At 42.0% G+C, this 22,348-nt stretch overlaps 1 protein-coding gene across 1 annotated transcript; it reads right to left on the reverse strand.

Annotated features, from left to right (window-relative positions):
* Window positions 1–648: 648 nt before the first annotated feature.
* On the reverse strand, window positions 649–21,104 carry dgat1a (diacylglycerol O-acyltransferase 1a). The gene is made up of 17 exons (XM_080787468.1): window positions 20,656–21,104; window positions 18,118–18,205; window positions 15,755–15,795; window positions 15,106–15,191; window positions 12,480–12,532; window positions 11,924–12,029; window positions 11,571–11,699; window positions 8,049–8,123; window positions 7,010–7,113; window positions 6,860–6,898; window positions 6,662–6,703; window positions 6,123–6,167; window positions 5,439–5,551; window positions 5,198–5,263; window positions 5,017–5,104; window positions 4,720–4,782; window positions 649–4,316 (listed from the first exon to the last, which is right to left on the reverse strand). The coding sequence occupies exons 1-17, from the start codon at window positions 20,955–20,957 to the stop codon at window positions 4,158–4,160; spliced, it is 1,599 nt and encodes a 532-aa protein (XP_080643594.1). The 5' UTR covers window positions 20,958–21,104; the 3' UTR covers window positions 649–4,157.
* Between the last annotated feature and the right edge of the window lie 1,244 nt (window positions 21,105–22,348).

Here is a 22,348-nt window from a genome sequence, read left to right on the forward strand (position 1 = left end):
AAACACAATTTGCCTGAAAATAGATTACCCAGCTATGACCTTTTTCATGAAAAAAAATGAGTAGTGATATGTCTGACTGAGTAAAATAAAACAATCTACCTGAAAATAGATAGCTATAAGTGAAGAGCAATTTCCGCAATTTCCTCAATTTCCATAATTTCCATTTCCACCATTTCCGCAATTACAATTTCCATTTCCAACTATTAATGGCAGCTGGGTTTCATCATTCAAATAAAATAGAATTCTGTCCGTTTAGCTATAAAATTATGTCGGAATAGGGATACACAGTATATGTCTTTCATTTGCATTGCATCCCCCCCCCCCCAAGCTTTTATTTTCGTTCGAGTAATAGTACAACTAATAGTATTACTTATAATAATGTAATTAAAGATAACTTCATTCAGATTTATTTATTTTTATTTCATTTTCCAGATTTTTTTTTCTTCTTTTTTTTTAGATTTTCATTGGTCATAATGGTCCCACTGGCCTGATGTGGCCCGCAGGCCTGAGGTTGAGTATCACTGGTTTAAGTAGTTAAATGACTGAAAACACAACGAATCCAATATGTAGTGAGTACCGGCTTCATCTCTCTAATTACATTCTGTTAATACAATACTTTCAGCAGGCAGTGTGAAAAAGAGCCAAGTCAATTTATTTTGTAGAATATAAACAAGGTTTATCAAACATTATTCCATTTGGAAAGCTTTTAAAAATAATTTCCCTCTGTCAAAACATTTTATGTTTCAGTTCTTCACTTTCTTTATACAACAGATGAACAAATAAGATTTATACATTCTTAACATTTCGTCAAGGTCACATGAATTTTAGAGAGGGGAAAAAAAAGTACAATACATACACAGACTTCCCTGAAAGGCAAATGTAAATCTTCATTTCAAACACAGCATCAAAGCCAGTGCTTCTCATACCTTGTGCAACAGCACACAGAGTCACAGAGAGAAGGGAAGTCTGACCCACAAGTGAGAACAGAGTTCCCATGACAGTCCTGCAGGGCAGGCTTCATTCTCTCAGTTCAGGCTCTGGTGATACGTCCCTGTCGGCCTGTCCATCTATCTTTCTAGCTTGGAGGTAATTTCCCCAGTTGTCTAATCTAATTCACTTCACACTGAAAAAAGTAATGAAGAAAATAAATGAGATGCTCTGTTGAGTAGGCAACGAGCCGATGCAACGGTAATTGTGAAACGGGACTGATTCAGTAAATACTTATGTGGTCAGCAGCACACATACAGTACATAGCGGCATGATGAAGTATACACTGTAGGCTAGAAGGAATCAGTTCTTCACAGTTCGCACCATTACATAGGTGGGGAAGGTGAAATTAGAGAAGCGGCGGCATCGAACATTTGACCACCTCCTTGGAGCCATCAAATGGCTTTAGACGAGTTTGAAAAGCCTTTCTAGCCAAGCAAGAAACATTTCATAGTGGATCAAATAGTTGTGCCAACCAACCTATACTGAACATGCCATGGGACCAGTTTTTGGTATAGGAGCAAATCCAACTGTTGAATTAAATGATTGTAACTAACGGTAAACACAGCTACACAATTGTTACTGTGAAGCTGCAGTAAGTCAACAAACATCTCTATGCACAGATGCTTACTTCTGAATACATTTCCACATGTTCTGTGCTAGAGGACTAACCACCAAGAGTGATTGAAACACTTCTTGCAGACACATGCAGATAGATTACAGAGCTGACACTTCAGTTGGCCGATGTTTGGGTCAAAGATACTTGCACTGCTTGCAATGAAAGGTCATACTAATGGAAAGGAAAAACATTTCACCCACTGAAATTAAGCGATGACGATTTAACGTTGCCAAGCATTTGACTGGAACCCTAGTTGGAATGGTGCACTGGGTCAATTGATTATGAAAAACTAGTCTCCTACAACTTATCTTCCTATTATGCATTTCTCTCAATCATTGATAACCAATTGACAAAAGGGATGAACACATACAGTATATCAGGAAGTGGATTCAACTGATTAGACTTTTACTTGACAAAATGGTCTTACCCAACTTATTTGGAAACGGTTGAAAAGGAATACCTTATCATTTGCAGAATATGACAAAGCAGCAACATAAGCAAGTAAAATATGCAGAAGACAACTCATGCCAAAAATGAAAATGTCTTAACATGACTTACAGAATATATTAATAGAAATATTATATTGCTTGTGACAAGAGCATACATTATGTTTAAAGTGCATAAACGAATATTTCTACAGACGTAAATCAACACCAATATTACCCTGGCTCAAATCACAAGTTTTGGCTTAAATTAAATAATTGAGCAAACATACAATACATATATAGGCTATATGACATAAGGTATAATCATTTAAGGACAGCTGAATATTACCACAGCCATAGCAGCAAAACCATACAAAGTTGAAAATAAAATCAATCTGGTAACTCTAGGTAACACCTGTATTGTGATTCACTGTTGCTTGCATTGATCATTTTCAGGTTTTACCACATGAACCCTAGTGTCCCTATTCTTGCCATGACATAAGAAAATATTCACAAAAAATATCACAAACATTTGCTGAAAATAGCAGATCTACAAGCTTGCAAGGCGATGAGTTGTGAGCTTGTAGATGGGTTATTTCCAGTGAAGACATTTGGTGTACTGTAGAGGGAAAAAGTGAAGGGGCCAAGTGCAGTGGGTGACCCCAGTCAACAAAGTTGTTATATAGGCTTTAAGTGGTTAAGAAACGAGAACAGTTTCCTGTATACCCCTTCATTTGTTCCCTCGTCACAACATTCCCTCCCTTCCTAACCATTTCACTCTCATAGGTGCCAATCACACAGTCTGGGCAGGGCAGGCCAGAAAGCGTTTTTGGAGATGCCAGCACTACCGCTGCATTTGGTTAATAAAGCTCTGAGATGAGCGGTGCACCTTGCACAAGAAAAAAAAGGTCAGAATATTTAAACTTGTATGCACTTTTAAAAAGTGCTAAAAAAATGGTGTGAGAGGAGTGTACAAAAACAATGGTTTAGCTGGTGACGCGGTTCTATCGTCCGTGTGTGTGATCACCCCCATAAGTCTGTCTTTCTAGTTTACCATATTTTTCCTTCCTTGTTGGGAAAGGAAGGCAGGAAACGTTACAAATGTGTATCCAGAAGAAACATAAGGAATTAAAGAGGGGAAGAAGTCAGGATATACAGTAATATCTAGTGCAGTAGCTACCACTATATTTGCAAACAAAAGATTTTCTTTGTGGAATGTAAACACATGTTGGGGACGTTTATCACAGCTGGAGATAGCCTCAACACATTATTATTGACATAGATTCTCTACTTCTTTGACATAGTACTTCTAAAAAATAAAGTGTTTTTGGTTGAGATCTATTGTTGTTCCTCCAGCCTTGACTGTCCATTTCTAAATCTGTCATTTGCAAGGAAGGAAGCATTGCCCGACTTCCATCTCTTGATATCTTGACTTTATATTCACGGTCAGTTGCTTGGAGTAGAACATTTTCATCTTTTCAGCGCTCAGAAAGATTCAAGAATGGTATGTCACAAATATTGGCCTCTCCTGGGATTATTCAATTATTAGTACCAAAAGGTCTTGTCTGAAAGAAATGCTTCTTGCAAATCAAAATGGCTAATGACAAGAGTCTGTCCACAAGGAGCAGTTCAATAGGTGGCTCAAAGCCTACCTGCTGGTGACAGTGGATCCTAAGATCGGCTACGCTAATGTAATGACTAATTTATATTCTGTCCTACAGTATGTCGAAAATAGCAGATCTGCTTGTAGAGCGGCTATTTTTAGTATAAATCAGCCTCAACACTGGAGATTGACTACTCCTGAACTTCCAAAAGCAGTTCTTTAATGAATTACGATGAAAATTGTTCTACTACTGTACATCGAAATATAATATATGAAAAGATATGAGAAGATGAAAAATCTTCCGGTCTAGTTCTACATAGTGCAAACATGATTGGGTCTCTTAAGACACTTTCTGCTCCTGGGTTTTCCCTTTTCCATAATTTAAACTTATACATTCATTGATTTGCATTGTCCTGCATCTGTGTGTGAGTGTGTTGTGGTTTTGTATATTTATTTTGTGCATGTGTCTCATGTTATCTGTCCAGTAGTATGCTGCTCTGTTTTGTAGTGTGTGTGTCCAGTATTACGTAGTTGCCTCATTAGTTGCCTCATAAAGAAGTATATAGTAGTCATGGACATACATTAAGATGGCAACTGGCTGGCCAATGATAAGTGAGATCCATACAGCAGCGTTGCCATAGTTACCAGTCAGGAAGTGACCCACAAACCAGGCCAGAGGAACCTGCAGAGATAACAGAAGATTACAGATCAAAGTGTGTGTATGTGCACAGCAAATCTTGTGCAAACACTGTACATAAACAAGACATCTGAGACTGTGTATAATAGCTAGTTGAGAGAGAGAGAGAGAGAGAGAGAGAGAGAGCATCAAGAAACAGGTGTGTGTGTGTGTGTGTGTGTGTGTGTGTGTGTTGTGTGTGTGTGAGAGAGAGAGAGAGAGAGAGGATTGTGTATACATTATATCGTCTGTCCAAAACTGTTACTTCTCAGGATGCAAATGCAAAAGTAACAGATCTACAAGCTTTCGAGCTTGTGGATCTGCTACTTTTGATGCATTTGTGTGACGCTGTAGTATGATCAAGTATGGGCGTTAATTTACGAAAAACGATATGCTCAGCATGACTCACCTGTGCCATCATACCCATGAAGGCCCACAGTCTGAACATCTTCAGAGGAATGCTTACCAAGTACTGAAAGACAAACAGAAAAGAGATTTTAAATCTCAATGATAATTTTAACTGGTTAAAAAGAAAGAAAGAGAGAAGATGAAATGGATGTAAAGTGGAGAAGAGACGGAGGGATAGGAGGAGGGAGTGAGACAAATATATATATGCGTACAGATTACAATAGGATACAATGAGGAAATATAATTATGTACGTGTGCAGCAAATAATCCATTGGGATATGATGCTCTCTCAGTGTACCTCATGGAAGAATGCAGAAGCCAGGAAGACACAAGTTTGCGCCAGAAACTTGTTCACTCCATTCCTCAACATGGGCTTATAGAAGTGCCTGTGACACACACACACACAATGACCTGTCCATCATACCATTTCCAATCCATAGTATTCATAGTGTAATAACAGTATAGAGTCTGGTACTCACCGCAGACACCACTTGTGAACTGGAATATTCCAGTTGGACCAGAAATAGGTGACAGACTCAGAGTTCCTGCATCAAAGACACAAAACATGTCATGGTTTAAAGACATTTTAACTACTGTTCCTACCTTCTTAAAAAAGTAAACATTACTTATACATTTACCCTTAAACAGATTTACGTGTGTGGATATGCATTTGTGTGCGAGAGTGAGAAAGTGAATATGTGTTTGTTTGTCTCCACTCACCACCAATCCTTGTAGAACTCCCTGTCTCCAAACTGCATCAGCTCTGCCACAAAATTCATGGAAGAGTGAAAGAAGTGATAGAAGAATATTAACCATATCAAATGGTTAGGGACCTAGTAGAGGGACCAAAGGAAAGAGAGGGGGGGAGGAGTGAAAAGCAATTTGAGGAGAGGAAGGTGCAAGGTAAAACAAAGACAGGCGGACCGAGAAAGAAAGGCAAACGTAAAGAATGATTGGGAATATGGTAAATGACAGGAGACGAAATTAGGAGTACAGTAGTGCATGATTTGCAGGTGGAGGAGAGGAGGGTGAGAGGAGAGAGAAGGTAGAAGGGAGCAATTTACTTCTATATTTACGATGTATGCAACACGTGAGCTTGCAGATTCATCTTCGGCAATCAACAGTCGTATGACAAAGTATAAATCTGCCTTTACAGGATTAAGGGGTTTAGACGGAATAATCAGAACCACAATGTTAGAACTAGATGGGGAGTCGATCTGGTGGTATTAACAGCATCAAGTTGCTGCCACTTATCGTGTATTAACACCAGGGCTTTACAGAGTAAAAAAATGTCTTCCCGGCACCCCAGAGCTCCTATTTTGAAGGAATCCAGGAGCTGATTGTCTTCTTCATCCTGATTTAGTCACCTTTACACTATATATTTTCGCCATCATGGTTACTCACAGCTAGTTTCAGCAGGCGTTCCACCATCCTGGAAAAGTCCATTTCCTGTCAGAGATGGAGAGGAGCACATTATAGATGAGACAAACATGTTCCAATTAAAGAACATGGCGTGATTATTAACATTACAAAATATCAGTACATGACATGAGACTAGAATATTGTTGTTTGTGATATGGCATACGTGTTGTTTTTTCCTGGTTTTAAAGCCTGCTTTACAGTAAAGTGATGTCATTTTCTGAACTTAATGACTGTTCTATTATTTGACTTTACCCACGTAGTTATTAGTGATGATTATTTATAAAAACAAAATCTCATTGTGTAAATGTTGTGAAAGCACCAATAGTCATCATCATCCCCAGATAGAAGAGGTATGGTATGAGGTAAAACATTGTCAACAGATGAGTCTACGCTTAGTGCATGAACATAACAAAAACGAATCTGAAATTTGTGCAAATTAGATCATTGTACAGTACATGGGAAGACAATACATCATGTAAATAACAATCCGAAATAGTGTGTGCGAGTGAGTGAGTGAACACCTGGAATGGCTTCATAGAATTCTGTATGGTAGGCACCATCCACTGAAACATACATACAAATAATATGTCATCAGCACTTAGAAGTTTGTAATGTACACATTGTACATGCTGGTATTGTAATCAGACCAACATTGATACAGAAATCAACATGCGTAATATGAACTGAATGTGTGCGCATCATTTATTCATTAAACCTACCTGTTGTATTAAACCCACCAGCAACTGTGTGAAGAAAAGCTGCAACAGAGAGCAAATGATAAAGACACACGAGTGTGTTTCTGTGTATGTGCATGGATGTGTGTGTTTCTTTGTATATGCATGGCTGCGTGAGATTCTGTGCATTCTTACCATTTCTAATAGTCTTCTTATTAGGAATCTCTTTCGTACTCGACGGGACCGAGGGAAATTGAGCTGATAGCAGAGAGTAGGGGCAAAGACAAAGTAGTACATGTCTGCGGACACACACACACACACACACAGTTAATATGCGCCATATTGGTGGGGTGACTGCATACAGTAGGTACTGTAGTTCAATGTACAGTAGTAGTAGTAGTTCGTATCTAAGGGGCTAGGCCCGTAGCAATTGCCCTGGCCTAGGCCCTTAGATAGCATTTTATGTCGACTTAGTACTTTAGACAGACTTATACCTCGTTACGTAGACAGCACTAGAATTGCATTTTATGTAGTCATAGCACTTTATAGTACACATGTATATTGTAAAATATATAGTATAGTATGTATAGCTTATACACGATTCATGATAACTACTTTTTATATATGTGATGTATGACATGCTTTTGTTTTTGCTTAAATGTAAGTCGCTCTGGATCAAGAGCGTCTGCTAAATGCCTAAATTGTAAATTGTAATGTCATGATCGTATTCTTTCTGGATTGAAATCCCATGTCTTTAAAAAAAAAGTACCAGTAACATTCCCTCTTCCCCCTACATATTAGACACACTCGCACATATGCTACTGGTCCTTATCTCCAAGACAAATTTCTCCCAAGAGAGTAAATAACCTTGAACATACTACACTTAATTATATAGAATATATATAGGGCTTAAGTGGTTAAATTTGTTGATGAAGCAAAGGTTGTACTGCAGCTGTGCATAAGTGTCGTGGTGTAAGTTGTTCTGGTTAACTGTGTCACCCTAATGCCTGCAATGTAAATACAACTTAGGCTTTATGTTAAAACATCAGTATGTTATGCTGTCACAGTTGCTGCTGAACTCAAGTAGGTACTTCTTATAGGCCTTCTGGTGGCGTGCACGACCAATGTGGTGCTGATCAGTGCAGCGGTTTGCACATTTATCTCTGGCACAATAGCATAGTGAATGTTTTTGTTCATGTCTTGGTCTGTCAGACTGTTGTCATGGTTACCGTACCTCGGTAGGTGAGGTTGCCCGGGTAGGAGACATGAGTGCTCACTGCAGAACCATTGCAATGAGCTACAGTTGGACCTGGAAAAACAACACATGCACACTTAAAGACAGCATCACTTCTACTCCATGTGTAGTTCAGAACCAAATATATTCATTACTGGTAAAACAAATATTTAAAGACAGGTTGAGTATTGGTAGAACCTGTACATGCTTCATCCAAATATTGTCAATCATCATCTGTTGCATGTGTGCTCTCACTGCTCCAAGATCACAGAACCATCCATTCACTCTCGTTGCATGGCAAATACATCTCAAAATCACACTTTCTGGACAAACAAAGCGATATCTAATTTAACATTTGTCAAGTTGGTCACATGGCCAAAAGCGGTTGACAGAACTGGTCGACATGTTCTGTTGCCCCAACAGCGGCAGAAACAAGCCCTTTTAACCAGGCTACTTGCACACACTACAACTCGCTTACAATTCGCAAACCTGGCAACACTGCTCTGTGTTCTCATAGGCCCACCAGGCCCGCCCCCACACTCCTTTTCAGTCTCACAATCAGCCATCTTGCTTTTCAGGCCCCTCGCAGGATAACAGAAAGAAGGAAGGGGAGAAATTAGTGCTTATCTCTTCTAAATCCCTGTATTTACAAAATAAAACACTCAGCGAATCCCTTAGTTAAATCAACATTGTTCATTGTCAATACTTGGATTGGGCCGAAAAATTTACATTACACGTATAGCTTTTGCTATTTTCGCCTGCCAGCCCACCGCCGACTACACACGCCTGCACACACACACACACACACACACACACACACACACACACACACACACACACACGCCAACTACGTTCACTTAATGGGGCCAGTCCTTCACAGTGACACACGCGTTAGATGAACCACGCGACCGGGATGGTTTCTACCCCTCAATGTCGTGCATTTGCTGCGCCCTTCTAATGCTGCGCCACGCCTACTCTATACTGCTCCATGCGACTCGAACAGCGTCAGCAGCAGCAGCTCCGAGCCTCCGTCAGAAAGGCTGCCCACAGCACTGCACAGCCCCACACCCAAATGAATCGAATGAATGAATAAGGCGCTTATATCGCTTTTGCTCAGTGGATGGGACATTTACATTAAAAGCAATCGGATGGACGCGTGGATAACGGCATGGCTGTGTGCAATCGGAGGGAAAGCTTCCATAATCCATATAGCTTCCATGCTAGCTGCTTCAGACACAGGGGAGGGGAGGGAGAAATAGTGCGAAATAGCGCTTATGCAACAATTACCCTAAAACACAAACACCTCAACTCGATGTCATTGTGAATAAGAATTTCGAGCGAAATAATAATTTTTGGAAGGACACTTTCACCCAGTATCAAGCTAAATGTGGAAGCCGTGTGTGTCACACCAAAACGGGTGACCTATAGATTCCTGTAACCAGCCTCTCGCACTGCCTGCGAGTTGGCTCCGTCTAAGGCTCCGTCTCATGAGCAAATTTAGAACTTCCGGTCTGAGAGCTAGCAGATTTAAGACATCCGGTTGCTTTCAGAATAAAATAAGGTTATTTAATTCGTTAATTAAATAATTTTTACATTACATTATTAGTATTATTATTACATTACAGTTATTGTAAAGACACACATTATGTTTCTGTGTAAAAATAAGTAATTAAATAACATAAAAAAGTGATCTAAATGGATAAATGCTATTCACTGGAGTGCATGGACTTTATAAAGTGGACACTGGACAAAAGACGGCTCCGCCAGGCAACTATCTGGACATACCCACGCGTTTGGGAAGATGTCCTCTACCACCCCACAGTCTCCGCTAAGCGGGAGAGGTGTAACATTCACAGCAGCAGAGCTTCTACTGGGGTCAATGCAAAAAAATGTACCGTTTCCGGACCCAGAATGGACACTGGACAAAGAGGCCTCCGCGAGGCAACTATCTGGACATACCCACGCGTCCGGGGAGATGTCCTCTACCACCCCACAGTCTCCACTAAGCGGGAGAGGTGTAAAATTCAGAGCAGCAGACCTTCTATTGGGGTCAACACTCAAAAAAGTGCCGTTTCCAGACCCAGAATGGACACTGGACAAAGAGGCCTCCGCGAGGCAACTATCTGGACATACCCACGCGTCCGGGGAGATGTCCTCTACCACCCCACAGTCTCCGCTAAGCGAGAGAGGTGTAAAATTCAGAGCAGCAGAGCTTCTACTGGGGTCAATGCAAAATAAATTACCGTTTCCGGACCCAGACTGGACACTGGACAAAAGGCGGCTCCGCGAGGCAACTATCTGGACATACCCACGCGTCCGGGGAGATGTCCTCTACCACCCCACAGTCTCCGCTAAGCGGGAGAGGTGTAAAATTCAGAGCAGCAGACCTTCTATTGGGGTCAACACTCAAAAAAGTGCCGTTTCCAGACCCAGAATGGACACTGGACAAAGAGGCCTCCGCGAGGCAACTATCTGGACATACCCACGCGTCCGGGGAGATGTCCTCTACCACCCCACAGTCTCCGCTAAGCGAGTAAATGGGTGCTTATATTTCTATGTGAAATGTGGTGATGCTGGCATCACAATAGATGCCAGCATCACGCTGCCTCCGTCTAATAAGCACATTTACAACTTCCTGTTTGGAAACCCAAACAGATGCTTCTGACATTTGCCTGTGCGTGCTTAATCGTTGTACTTCTGAACACATTTCCCAAATCTCAGTGATTTATCCACACATCGCTGTGTGTGTGTGTGTGTGTGTGTGTGTGTGTGTGTGTGTGTGTGTCGCGTCGCCCTCCAGCTGCAATTGCGAGTGTGCGCTGTGTGCAGGGCACACTACTGAGTTTAAAACCACAGCTGAAACATGAATTGGAGTCAATTCCCGCAATTTCCTTCTTCCCATATTGCGCTGCAACGACACTAGGATTGAGCCCCCCGAAGGGGGGCGAAATTCTAGTCTTCCCATATACTATAAGCAAGGCGGGGTCGGTATGTCTTCCCTGTAGGTCATCATATTCATGACATATTGATTGACATATGGAGGCATGGGTGACCTATCGATTACCTATGACAACAGGTTCTATCATAGGCAACACAGCCATTTAACGGTTTCTATATTTGAAGAATCCGCTTTGTTTGCATTATGATGCAATCTACTCACAACGCTATTTCCGGCCAATGTTTCCCCCAGTATAGGGATGAGAGGGTTCAAGTGGTTAATGTAAAATTTAAATAATAAAGTCCCTATTACACAAAGACTTGGCAGGCCCCCCCTGCAGTAACTCTGAGGACCGGACCCCTGATCTGGACCACTGGCAGGTCTGAGTGAGTGCATGTAGCATTCCACCACAAGATGGCAGTAGCGACACTGGACTGCAGTTCAACTGATGGAATAAATCTATTATGCTAGAGCTAGACTGTCTGTGCACTGCAGGTACATCTGCCAATCAATATACTGGAATTGTGTTGCATGTGTTTCCATTTTTACCCCTGCTAAGTGTGTGTGTGCATGGATATACTTACATGAGTTGGAGCGTGTCAGTTTCTTGGCCTTGGCATGTCTGATTTCTCTGCACCACCCGTTGGTGTCTTTGTAGGAGTACAGCTTGAGAAACAGCACAGTGTAGACTAAAAGAGACGACACACCACCCACTGAGAGAGAGAGAGAGAGAGAGAGAGAGAGACAGACCGACAGACAGACTCAAATTGCTTGAACCTGGGTTTATGCACAAGAGACGGCATCATGTAAAATAGTTTAACATACACCAAACGTGTGTGCAGTCTGTGCACAGAGAATACCCGGCTTGTAGATCTTTTAGCTCAGTTTTAGGGTCAAAGAAAATATAAGTATAGTAATAATAAGTGTGTGTGTGTACCTGGGGTCATGGATGTCAATATGAGTACAGTAGCTGCGGGAAACATCAGTATGGTAGTCAGGTTAAAGAGGTGTAGCACCAATCCTGTTTTTTCTGAGATGGTACCCTGGAAAGAGAGATGGAGGGCACAGATCAATAGAATATATCGTCGCTGTTGGGTTGTATGTAATCAAATCATTACTTTATAATTTATTTTAAAAAAAGGAAAAAAGAAAATAGCTTTTATTGACAATGTTGTATTACGATTTGTTTTTGACAGTGCAGGCGCTAAGGCACCTCGCAGACATACATCCTTTAAGGTTTTCCTTACCGTTAGTCTCTGATCAATTAATCATTTCACAGTTTAATCCATTCTGTGTGCTCTATTCCAACTTTCTTTAAGGGAATCCCATTTAAATATTCTATGAAGCCTCATTTAATACTTCATTGTAGACAAACTATTGTAGCATTGTGAATGTGTTAATTTACTGATGTAGACTCTTGGAATGTACAAATCACATTGTGGTGCATTGTGCCATTTTTGTTGCTAAGATTAAGCATCATTGAGAAATGTTACCACAGCCAGACGTCTCTCCAAGTACAAAGTTGCCATGATGAACACATTGGACCCTAGAGAGAAAACAAAACAAAAACATTGAATCAGCATAGACCATAACAAGTCCACTGTAATCATATCTTGAGTATTAGGCTGATGCCGATGTAATGTATAAGAAAAGTTATGTAAAGTTTCTGTAGTGAACACCCACAGAGCACTGTGACACAAACAATTAAAATGCACTTAATGCAGTCATTTAAAAACTTTATCTTAAAAAGAAATGCAACAGTCCTTATCATCCTGGTTGTGTGGGGTTCGTTGGCGTCATCCCCATGTTCCCCACTTACCTTAGGGTTAGATAAAAGGGGAACATAGAACCTGGGGAATATAGATGTGCTCCTGGTTTGTTGTTGAACAACATTCCTAGACCTTATATAATAGGGTCAATCAAGTTGAGATTAATAACTAACCTAGTGGGAGGGAACCAGATGGTAGGACGATAAAGATAGTGGTGGAGGATAGCCGCCGAACGTGGGAGAACAGATGTACTTGAATGTCAAAACCTTGAGGCAACATTCTTAACTGTAACTGCCCAGTATTTTCACCACGTATCTTCACCACACTTGAATGTCAAAACCTACAGGCAACATTCTTAACTGTAACTGCCCAGTATTTTCACCACTAGGTTTACAAGTATTTTGTCATAATTATGACTGAGTATATTCATTCCATAGTAACACCGGATAATGGATATTATAATATCCAGTGCTCTTGCCCACCTGATTTTTTCTATGAGAGGCGAGTGGGCAGGTACACCTGCCAAGTTGAATTGTGTTTTTTTTCTATGCGAAGCATATTCACGCATCTATTCATATGATCCCATGGCATGGAACCAAGAGAGTATGCAGGCTAAACTGGTGCCTGTGTTTGTTCCGACGTACTAACAGTCCGACAGGCATTAGTCCGAAATCCTACCAAAATCCCTAACATAACCCTAACCGCACGCCACAGGTGATGTTTAACCCGCCACGGGTTAGTTTTAACCATGTCAGGAGCCACAGGTGATTTTTTTACCTGCAGCACGGGTTAGTTTTAACCATGTCAGGAGCCACAGGTGATTTTTTTACCTGCAGCACGGGTTAGTTTTAACCCGCAGCAGGAGCCACGGGTGATTTTAAACTGCGTCTGACTAATGACAGTAGGACTGTTGGTATGTCTAACCAACGGCTTAATGGCCTCACACCATGTGAAAAGACCTTATGCTTATGAATGTTATGCATCATCCTATTTTGGTACAGTTTTAGGCACATTTATGGCTTTATTGTGTGTACTGTAAAGGGCTGTCCACACCAAGAACGATAAGCATAACGGTCGGTAACTATATCATTTTACAAATCGCTCTAATATAACTTAAAATGAATGGCAGCGTCCACACCACAAGTATAATGACAACAACACTGGCAAATGATATCATTGGAATCACTTTCAAAGAAATCTGATGAACAATAGAAACACTGACAGCCAATCAGAATCCCAGTACAGGGCAATTCAACACACTCGCATTCAAGTTTGCAACTTTACACGTCATCTTAAATCTTTGTGGATGCTCACATTACCATCATTCTCGGTGTGGACCCATAACTGTGTGGGTAAAAAAAGATTGTCACTGAGATACAGCCCTCCTGTCACATCAGCCTAAATACAGGTTGAATGAACACTAGCTGTGAAAATGATCCAATCTAGCATTGAGATGAAACACCAAATTCTATGTTTTAAGCATCTGTTAAATCCAGTGTACTGTAGTAGTGTACAAGGCAGAACCTGATTGACCTGATTTCATGATTTTTTTGGTTTTTTCTCTCTTCGGTTTGTTTCTCTGTCAGTTTTATGTCCCCCACTCCCCCCCTGGGATAGGCACAACAAGCCATTGGCTTCAGCCTAAACCCTTTTGGTCTCTACAAAAAAAAGAGAAAAAAAAACTCGACGAAATGAATACAAACATTTTTTTATGACCAAAATAAAACTGAACTGAACTGAACATCTTAAGGATTTTGCAGTCTTTGACAATAGACAACACCTGTTGCATAACGTTTGCCATTTCCCCGTCATGTCTATCAGGCAGCAATCGCGTCGTTTCCAACCTTGAATGAGATGGCTGGCTCCAAGAATTTTTGAGCTTTGCTGGACCGACAATCAAAATGTTTTTTTCTTTATTCCACACATTAAAAAACAATCACACCTGTGTGAAGTGAGGGGCGCTAATATATTAAAGTCTAACTTGTGTTGATTAGGTGATTTAAAACAAATGGTGCCAACACAAACATTAAATGCCATTAACAATAAAGAGTAGTGATGCACGGAATATTCGGCCGCAGAACATATTCGGCAGAAAATGGCTAAAAATGCATTTTCGGCCTATTCGGTTTCGGCCCGAATAGGCCGAAAATATATCTAATTTACTAAACAAACTTTGAACTAAAGACGAACATTAAAACTGTGTATAGGAGGGGCTAGCGCCCCACAATAAACATAACATAAAAAAACGTTTGTCAGAAGTTATCAGACATGGACCTACAGATGTAAATCATGCCCTGTGAAACATTGTTCATTTGGGAAATACAGAGGCATCAAAGCAAGTGTTCCATACCTATGATCAGGCAAGCTGCCGGCCAGCTATAGGGGTCCTTTAAGAAGAGAGAGACTACTTGGATGGGGTCAACCAAGATCCCATACCTGGGAGGAGAGAGGGCAAAGGGGAGTTCTGGAAGCTGTTGTTAAGGAGGCTTTCAGAATATTGATACCACAGAGACAGATTTAAAGGGATATTTCACTTACAAATAAAATAAACATTAAAAAAAAAAGTCTGGACTGGGCCATGGCTCAGGGGTCCAGGCACCTAGGCTGGTAATCCAGTCTGGCAGTGCGAGTTCGACTCCTGACCCCGACGGCCTTTACTGCATACCCCCCCCCCCCCCCCCCCCATTTCCTGTCAACCCACTTTCAATCTATCCATCTACAAAAAATAAAAAAATAAAGGCAAAAGCCACAAAAAAACCAATATCGGTAACTATAGAGAACCAAGGACGGGTGTTTTCAATGAGCACATCATGGTTAAAATGGAGTTTGAAGTTACAAACATATGTAACATATGTAATATCCCTTTAAGTGTAGAATATAACATTAAAGTACATGATATAAGTAGTCTAGGAGAGGAGTTTAGAATAGGATGGGGAGAGTGGCGATAGGAAAGATGGGAGATAAACATATAGCGGTAGCTTTGACACAATAATACTCACTTTATAAGGTTCTCCAAGAAGAGGCGTGCATTGCTGAGCACCTGAGACAAAACAAAGCATAAAGTTCAAGATTAGATTGTATACCAAAGTTCAAAGTCTAGACTCTAGTTTTATCACATAGGAGAACCAATGGTGTGATGATCAAGGTCGCACAGATTACATTTATTTTTATGGCCCTTCTTGTGCTGTAAACTGTGAACTGAAGGATGATGTGCCACCACCCACCGAGGGCACCAGTTAAGAAACACGAATTAAGGGCTGAAGTTTTTGCATTCACTTTTACTCCAGTGACATCACTGGAGTAAAGGTTTCAGTGAGTACAAATACAGCTCTGTTTCAGAGTCATGCAGGAGGCTGGATAGATCTATATATGGCAACTAATACATCTGTACTACAAATAAATATACCGATAATGTCTAAACTAAATGATCAACCATGTAATAATTTGAGGTTGCCCTTTTCACTGATCCCTAATTCCTGATGCTCTTGATCTTTTTTCAGTGTACACTACTAGTAAAAGTAGAGCATGTGTTTTAATTCCTGGTCATATTAGCATCGTGACTTGTTATCTACCCCTAAATGGCTAGGAGGATGAGGTTAAGGAACAGAACTCATGTCATGTCATGTTGCATGTCATACAGAAAGCAAGGAAGCACATAAAGGAACACAATAAGCCTAATGCTTGGGAGTCGGGACCCTTATTTTAGCTCCAATAGAGGACTGTCTGGCTTAAATAACCCCTGTCCCAGTGCCCTACTGTCCTGAAGTTGGACAGAAGAATTGCAAAACTCTGGTAGAGATCCAGATCTGCTTGGCAATAGGCCACTGAAGCTGCATGACCATTACCAAGCAAAGTCTGACTATAGAGACTGGACTAGTAGCAAAGCTTTAAAATATTTCAGGGAAGAGCTCCACTCAACAGACTAGGGAAATAATGTTTGCTGTCAGCTCTTAACTTCTCAGCATATTGACATTTTGGTACTCTCCATCCATGCTGGTTGGCTCAACATTTATCATGCCACAACTAGCCTGAGCTAATGTGTTAGGTTTCTGGTCTAGAGGGGGCGGGTCGTGGCTGAGATTTGCACACGCCCTGATTGGTTCACCGATCTGTCTGTCAGCCCCAGTCACTCCTCTCCCTCCTAGTGCAGCACTATGTCACATAATTTGGAGTGACGCCCAACCGGAAGAGTTGACTCCCACTTCTAGACCAGAGCGGCCAATGCGTTTCCCCAGGCTTTCATTTTTTGCGCAGATGAAAATGAAAGCCTGGTTGGCTATGCCACAACAAAGTAAACCCCATATTCCAAGATTCTATGTGCAATTTACAGGAAAAAGCAAGGCCCTGCATCTTGCTGTGTGGATAGATGCATATTTTCACTGCCAGTTACAGTATAAGGGCCGATTCATACTCCTATTTTAGAGCCGAATAAAAGTCGGTTCGGCGCTGTAGAGCCTACAACGTGACGTCATTTGAGGTTCGGGGGGGGGGGGGGGGGGGGGGGGGCGGGTACCGTCCTAAAGTCGCCTCTTCGGTGCTACTGAAAATTTCTGACGAGCCGAAATCATTTCGGCACTACAGCGCCGAAACAGTGATAAAATAGGAGTATGAATCGGCCCTAAGTCTGTAAGATCTGCACTGGCACAGTACAGCTAAACAGACAGGTTCACTTTATTTATGACAATGACGTTCACTGTATGTCAACAAAGTCAATGTATCAAGCCAGTGAAAATGTGACAACTCTGTCAAACCTTATCTGAAATGGTAGAACTGGAATTTAAAATTAATGGTAATGCTGTCAGTGTTTGAATAACTGTTAACTGCCCCAATGCAGGCAGATATTTTGATAGTTAATTATCAGACATCTCACAGTGATAAGATGCACACAGGTTTAAGTGTGTGTGTGTGTGTGTGTGTGTGTGTGTCACAAGCAAGCTATCAATATCAGATTAAACATCAAACACAGCATGTTGCATCACAACTTTATCAACACTAGTGAAACCCAGAAGAAACTGTGTGTGTGTGTGTGTGTGTGTGTGTGTGTGTGTGTGTGTGTGTGTGTGCGTGTGTGTGAAGGAGAGGAGGTGACAATGTATGAGTCACTGTTCCTGTTGGTTTGTGAGTCAATACTACTCACTATACAGTATAACCTTAACCCATGTCTAACTAATGACTAGTCTAAACTAAGTATGCACCCCCACTCCATGGAATACAGTGTGAGAATGAGGGCAAATGGCAGAGGGGGAAGGTTTCAACATCTCTTAGAATTCACAGTTTTGGCACATCTGCGACTCACATACTAGGGGCGTGAAAGAAGGGCCAACGTCAATGTGCCGCAGTGGTGGGTGGTTGTACTACTCACCAGCATAACAACACACCAGTTGAGGATCCCTCTGTAGTTGCTGTAACCACTGGTGGAGCTGAGGAGGGACTCTTGAAGGACATGACAGCTACAGGCACACACACGCACACACACACACACACACACACACAGATTTGGTAAACCTTTTAGAACATAATTGGCTTACATTCATTTCATGCGATAAAATCGTTTTGGCCAATGTGCACACACACACACACACACACACACGTTGAAGGTTCAGAATCATACCGATTTTTTCCCCTCTCTCGGTGTACTAAATCTCTCCACTAAACTGACTGTGTGAACTTTGGCACAGTGTTAGCGTTAGACTATCAAATGACGTGCCAGCAGGTGACCGGCTATTGCCTTGAGGAGCCCTTGACCACATATCATTTATTCGATTTGATTATGGCTGACTGCCGGACTCTGGAGACCCATGTTTCATGTCCTTGTACCTTCCTGACCTCAGCTTCCTGTCTCTCCATTATTCCTGTGTCACTTTTTTCTAAAGTGTAGACAAATAACAGAAAGAAGATGGGAAAGAAGGAGTATAGGAGAAAAGTTAGGGAATGGTTGGTGAAGGACGAAAGAGGAGCAATGAGATGATAGAATGTTGGAAGGAGGAGGGGAGGTGCAATGAGGAGAGAAAAATGAAAATGAGGAGATAAATGGAAGGTCAGATGTCAATCATGTCAGAGACACAGACAGACAAGACTCAGGGGTTTGTGTGATTTTGTGTAATCTTTAAACCCTATTTACTATTGTACCATACTACTGGCTCACTGGCAGATGAGGCTACGCCTGTCCATTCAACGCTCCTCACCCTGTGGGTAACCCCAGCTCCAGGCACATTGATAAGGGACCAGAACCAACATAGGGACATGGGGGTTAGTTAATGTGGTTAGACTTCATGTGGCTTCTCTCCATTTGACAGCTGTTAGGAGACGAGTTTCGGAGACGTACGTGCCAATGGAAATGTAGGCAACAAACAACCGAGAAATTATGAAATATGACACTGCTGTTTCGCAACGTGTTGTACACAGGTCAGGAGGGTGGGGCAGGACCATTTTGCATTCGCAAAGGTTTTGGACATTACAAATTCTGTCCAGACTATTTGCATTCATAGCTAGCCTGCATAAAGTGATCACCTCAGTGGCATGGTAAAATACCCAAATAACGCAGTCGCACACCCTGTACTTCATATTTTATCATAAAATAATCTTGTCTGACTCTCTCCGACAAGAAATCGTATTGCATTACATTTCTGACAGTAAGTTGTAGACTTATCATCCCTAACCTATATCTAAAACAATATATTTCTACACTGCTGGTTACGATGTCCAGTACATGCATAACAGCACTGTTTTGGCTGGGGTGTGATTTGTCATCAGTGTCTCCTTAACTAAACAAAGTAAGTATTTGTGCTGACAGTTTATAGACAAGACTACATTACACTGTACTGTTAATCCTACATGGATTTATGTTGAGCTATTGAACATTAGTCAGCATAGTATTAGTCAGCAAATAAAGGATTTCATTATCTACCATTAAGGGTCTAGTTCCCAGAATTATGTATTTTACATGGACAGAATACTGGACTGTGGGACACCACAGTAATCTATTTTTAATTTGATTGCAGTACAGCACTTTGGTCAGCCTTTGCTTGATTTTACAAGTGCTTTATAAATAAAAGTGACTTGACAACTTGGATTATTTCAACTAGAATTTTAACCCTCCAGCAAAGGGTCATCAAGAAAACTAAACATGGATGACATTTCCAATTTTCCATAACTGCAGTCTGAACTGGAAACAGGTCTACACACAAACACAAACACATGGTTGATCTATTCTGATTTAAGAGTACATAGCAGTCCACTCCACTTATTTAAACATCCTGGTAGTGTTGTGTTGCGCACACACACACACACACACACACACAACATGGGAGGCTGCAGGTTCAAATCAGGACTGGGTGGGAAATCTGGGAATACATGACATGAGGCTCTAATTTACCTCAATCCAGGGCTCCCAAGGTCCAGACTAGTACAGTGAATAACAATTTAATCAGAAGCAACTCACAACAAGTTGTAGCTCTGGTCCATAGCTGAACAAGTTGCAACCAAGGTTTTGCAGGTGGAGCGAGATCAATTCGGTTTCCAACAAATCTTCACACACCATTAGGCCAGCCGCCAAATATATATTTGGACAATAGCTTCGGATTTCAGAAGAACAAGCCCTAATAAAGTGTAATTTACCACAGCGTACGGAAAGATTTGCTCACTGTCAAAGTGCAAGCCTAGTTCATGAAACCATGATTTGCGTGCAGAATAAAGCGATCTTATCAAGGGAACCATATTGCTGTTGATTTATGATGATGGATCATGTTCTCTTAATCTCTTGACATAAATGTTTAGCCCGTACCGTTTGTGTCGTCGTGCAACTTTGTCTCACACCGAAAATACGTAGCTGATCTATGCGTATGCCGCGCGTTGTGAACTTGTAGATCGGCTATTTTCGGTAGCAGCAGCAGGGGCTCACCCTAGTCTCGAGGCGATATCTTCCACGTTGCTTCTCTCCTTCCACGGACTGCGTGGTGAGGTGGTAGCCGGACTGGGATGCTGCTGCAGCAGCTCCCTCTCCGCCACCTTCCCGTTGCTCGACTGCGTCGTGGAGGAGGACACCACGGCTGCTGCTGCTTTCACTTTGTGATCGGCCGCCCCAGCGGCGTGCGGTCTGCTGCTCCCGTCCCCTTGTTTCGAATGTGTGCCGCCGACCGTGATGGTTCTCCTCCGGCGAGGGGCGGAGGGGAGTCCCGACATCGCGGCTCTGGTGTCGCCCATTTCAGCCGGTGTTGCCGTTATCAGTTCTACCTGGTGGTGGACATGTTAAAATGCTGTGTGTGAGTGTGACCTGAAGCTTCCCACTGTCCCCTCCTCGGAGTCGGCACCCTGTGTGTGTAATGTATCTGCTCTGCTGTCGAGAGACTGATTGAAATGATTTGACGCCGCCACGCCGGACGAGTTGTTGCCAGATTGGAGGGAAAGAACGCCGAGGTGAAGGAAGCCTTGCAGTTCAGAACTTCAGTTGTAAAAAACTGGGTTGCCAGGTTTGGTTAGAAAACTGATATCCCCCTACACGGTGCTACATTCAGTGAGTAGACCAAGTGGTGCACAAACTGCACATGCATGTGTGGCAGTCTGACTGGTCAGAGGCCAGGACCTCTGGTTCTCAACCTGTGTGCCGACCCAGTCCCCCAGGGGCCAGGGGGTCCCCAGATGATTAGCTTAATGTGCAACATTGTTTTCTCACTCAACAGTAAACAAACCAACTACAGTAAGCGTCTCACATTGATATAGGACAACTTGGTACTGTAGCCTCCTATAGGGGAATATTTCTCATGTTATTTTAACAGCCTTAAAAACACATCTTGCGGGGGCACGGTGGCAGAGTCGGTAGCCTAGCTAGAAGGCCCTGGGTTTGATTCCCGCTGGGGACGTTGTGGGCGCTGGGGGCGTGCTCTCTCCTCCGCGTCATCAGTGCCCACACCCGAGGTGGGGTTGGCGAAAGGGCCCTCCACTCTGTGTGGAGTTTGCATGTTCTCCCTGTGTCCCCAAAAAAACAAGCAGTAATCCTGGTCTCTAAACTACCTCCCCCTGGCCAGCCGGGGTGCCTGATGGAGGGGAAAGAAACTGGTTGGAATAACATGTTCCTTCCACGTGCTATGTCCAACCGGGGACCCCCCCTGTCAGATGAAAAGAAGCAACTTGGACTAGTCCTCATGCATAGCAGGAAGCATGAGGTCAGTCCGCTGCCCCCCCAGGTTGGCAGAGGAAGGATTTACATTACATTACATAATTGACACTGGGTGGGAGGAAAAATTATTTAAAAAAAAACCCACACACATCTTGAAGAGACAGCTTTACAACAGCTTTACAACTAGCTTTACAACAGAAGACTATAAAGGACATTTGAACACTGATGCTGCTAAAAAGGTGAAAGAGCTCTACCACCAAGGGGTAGTTCACCAAAAAAGCATTTAAATCATGAAGCCTTGAATTCATGGAAATTTGTTTTTGTTTATGTCCATTCCTTAACCAATATTCCAATAATATTTAATGAATTGAAGTAAAGAGGACGCCAAGGCGGAAAGAAATAATACAATAAATAAACATTTGACCGTGGGGTAATATATATTTATATAATGTAGACAGTTTGCTTCATATTTGTTTTC

This window comes from Protomyctophum bolini (assembly GCF_963924005.1).
Source record: "Protomyctophum bolini genome assembly, chromosome: 17".
Taxonomy (NCBI): Eukaryota; Metazoa; Chordata; class Actinopteri; order Myctophiformes; family Myctophidae; genus Protomyctophum; species Protomyctophum bolini.

Bases quoted from the DNA above. Each gene is read 5' to 3' on its own strand.
- dgat1a (XM_080787468.1), bottom strand. From the start codon at position 20,957: ATGGGCGACACCAGAGCCGCGATGTCGGGACTCCCCTCCGCCCCTCGC. The intron at 15,192-15,754 runs GTGAGTATTATT...CTCTCCTCCCAG, and splicing joins TTCTTGGAGAACCTTATAAA to GTATGGGATCTTGGTTGACC. The intron at 5,105-5,197 runs GTGAGTACCAGA...TGTGTGTCACAG, and splicing joins GTTCACAAGTGGTGTCTGCG to GCACTTCTATAAGCCCATGT.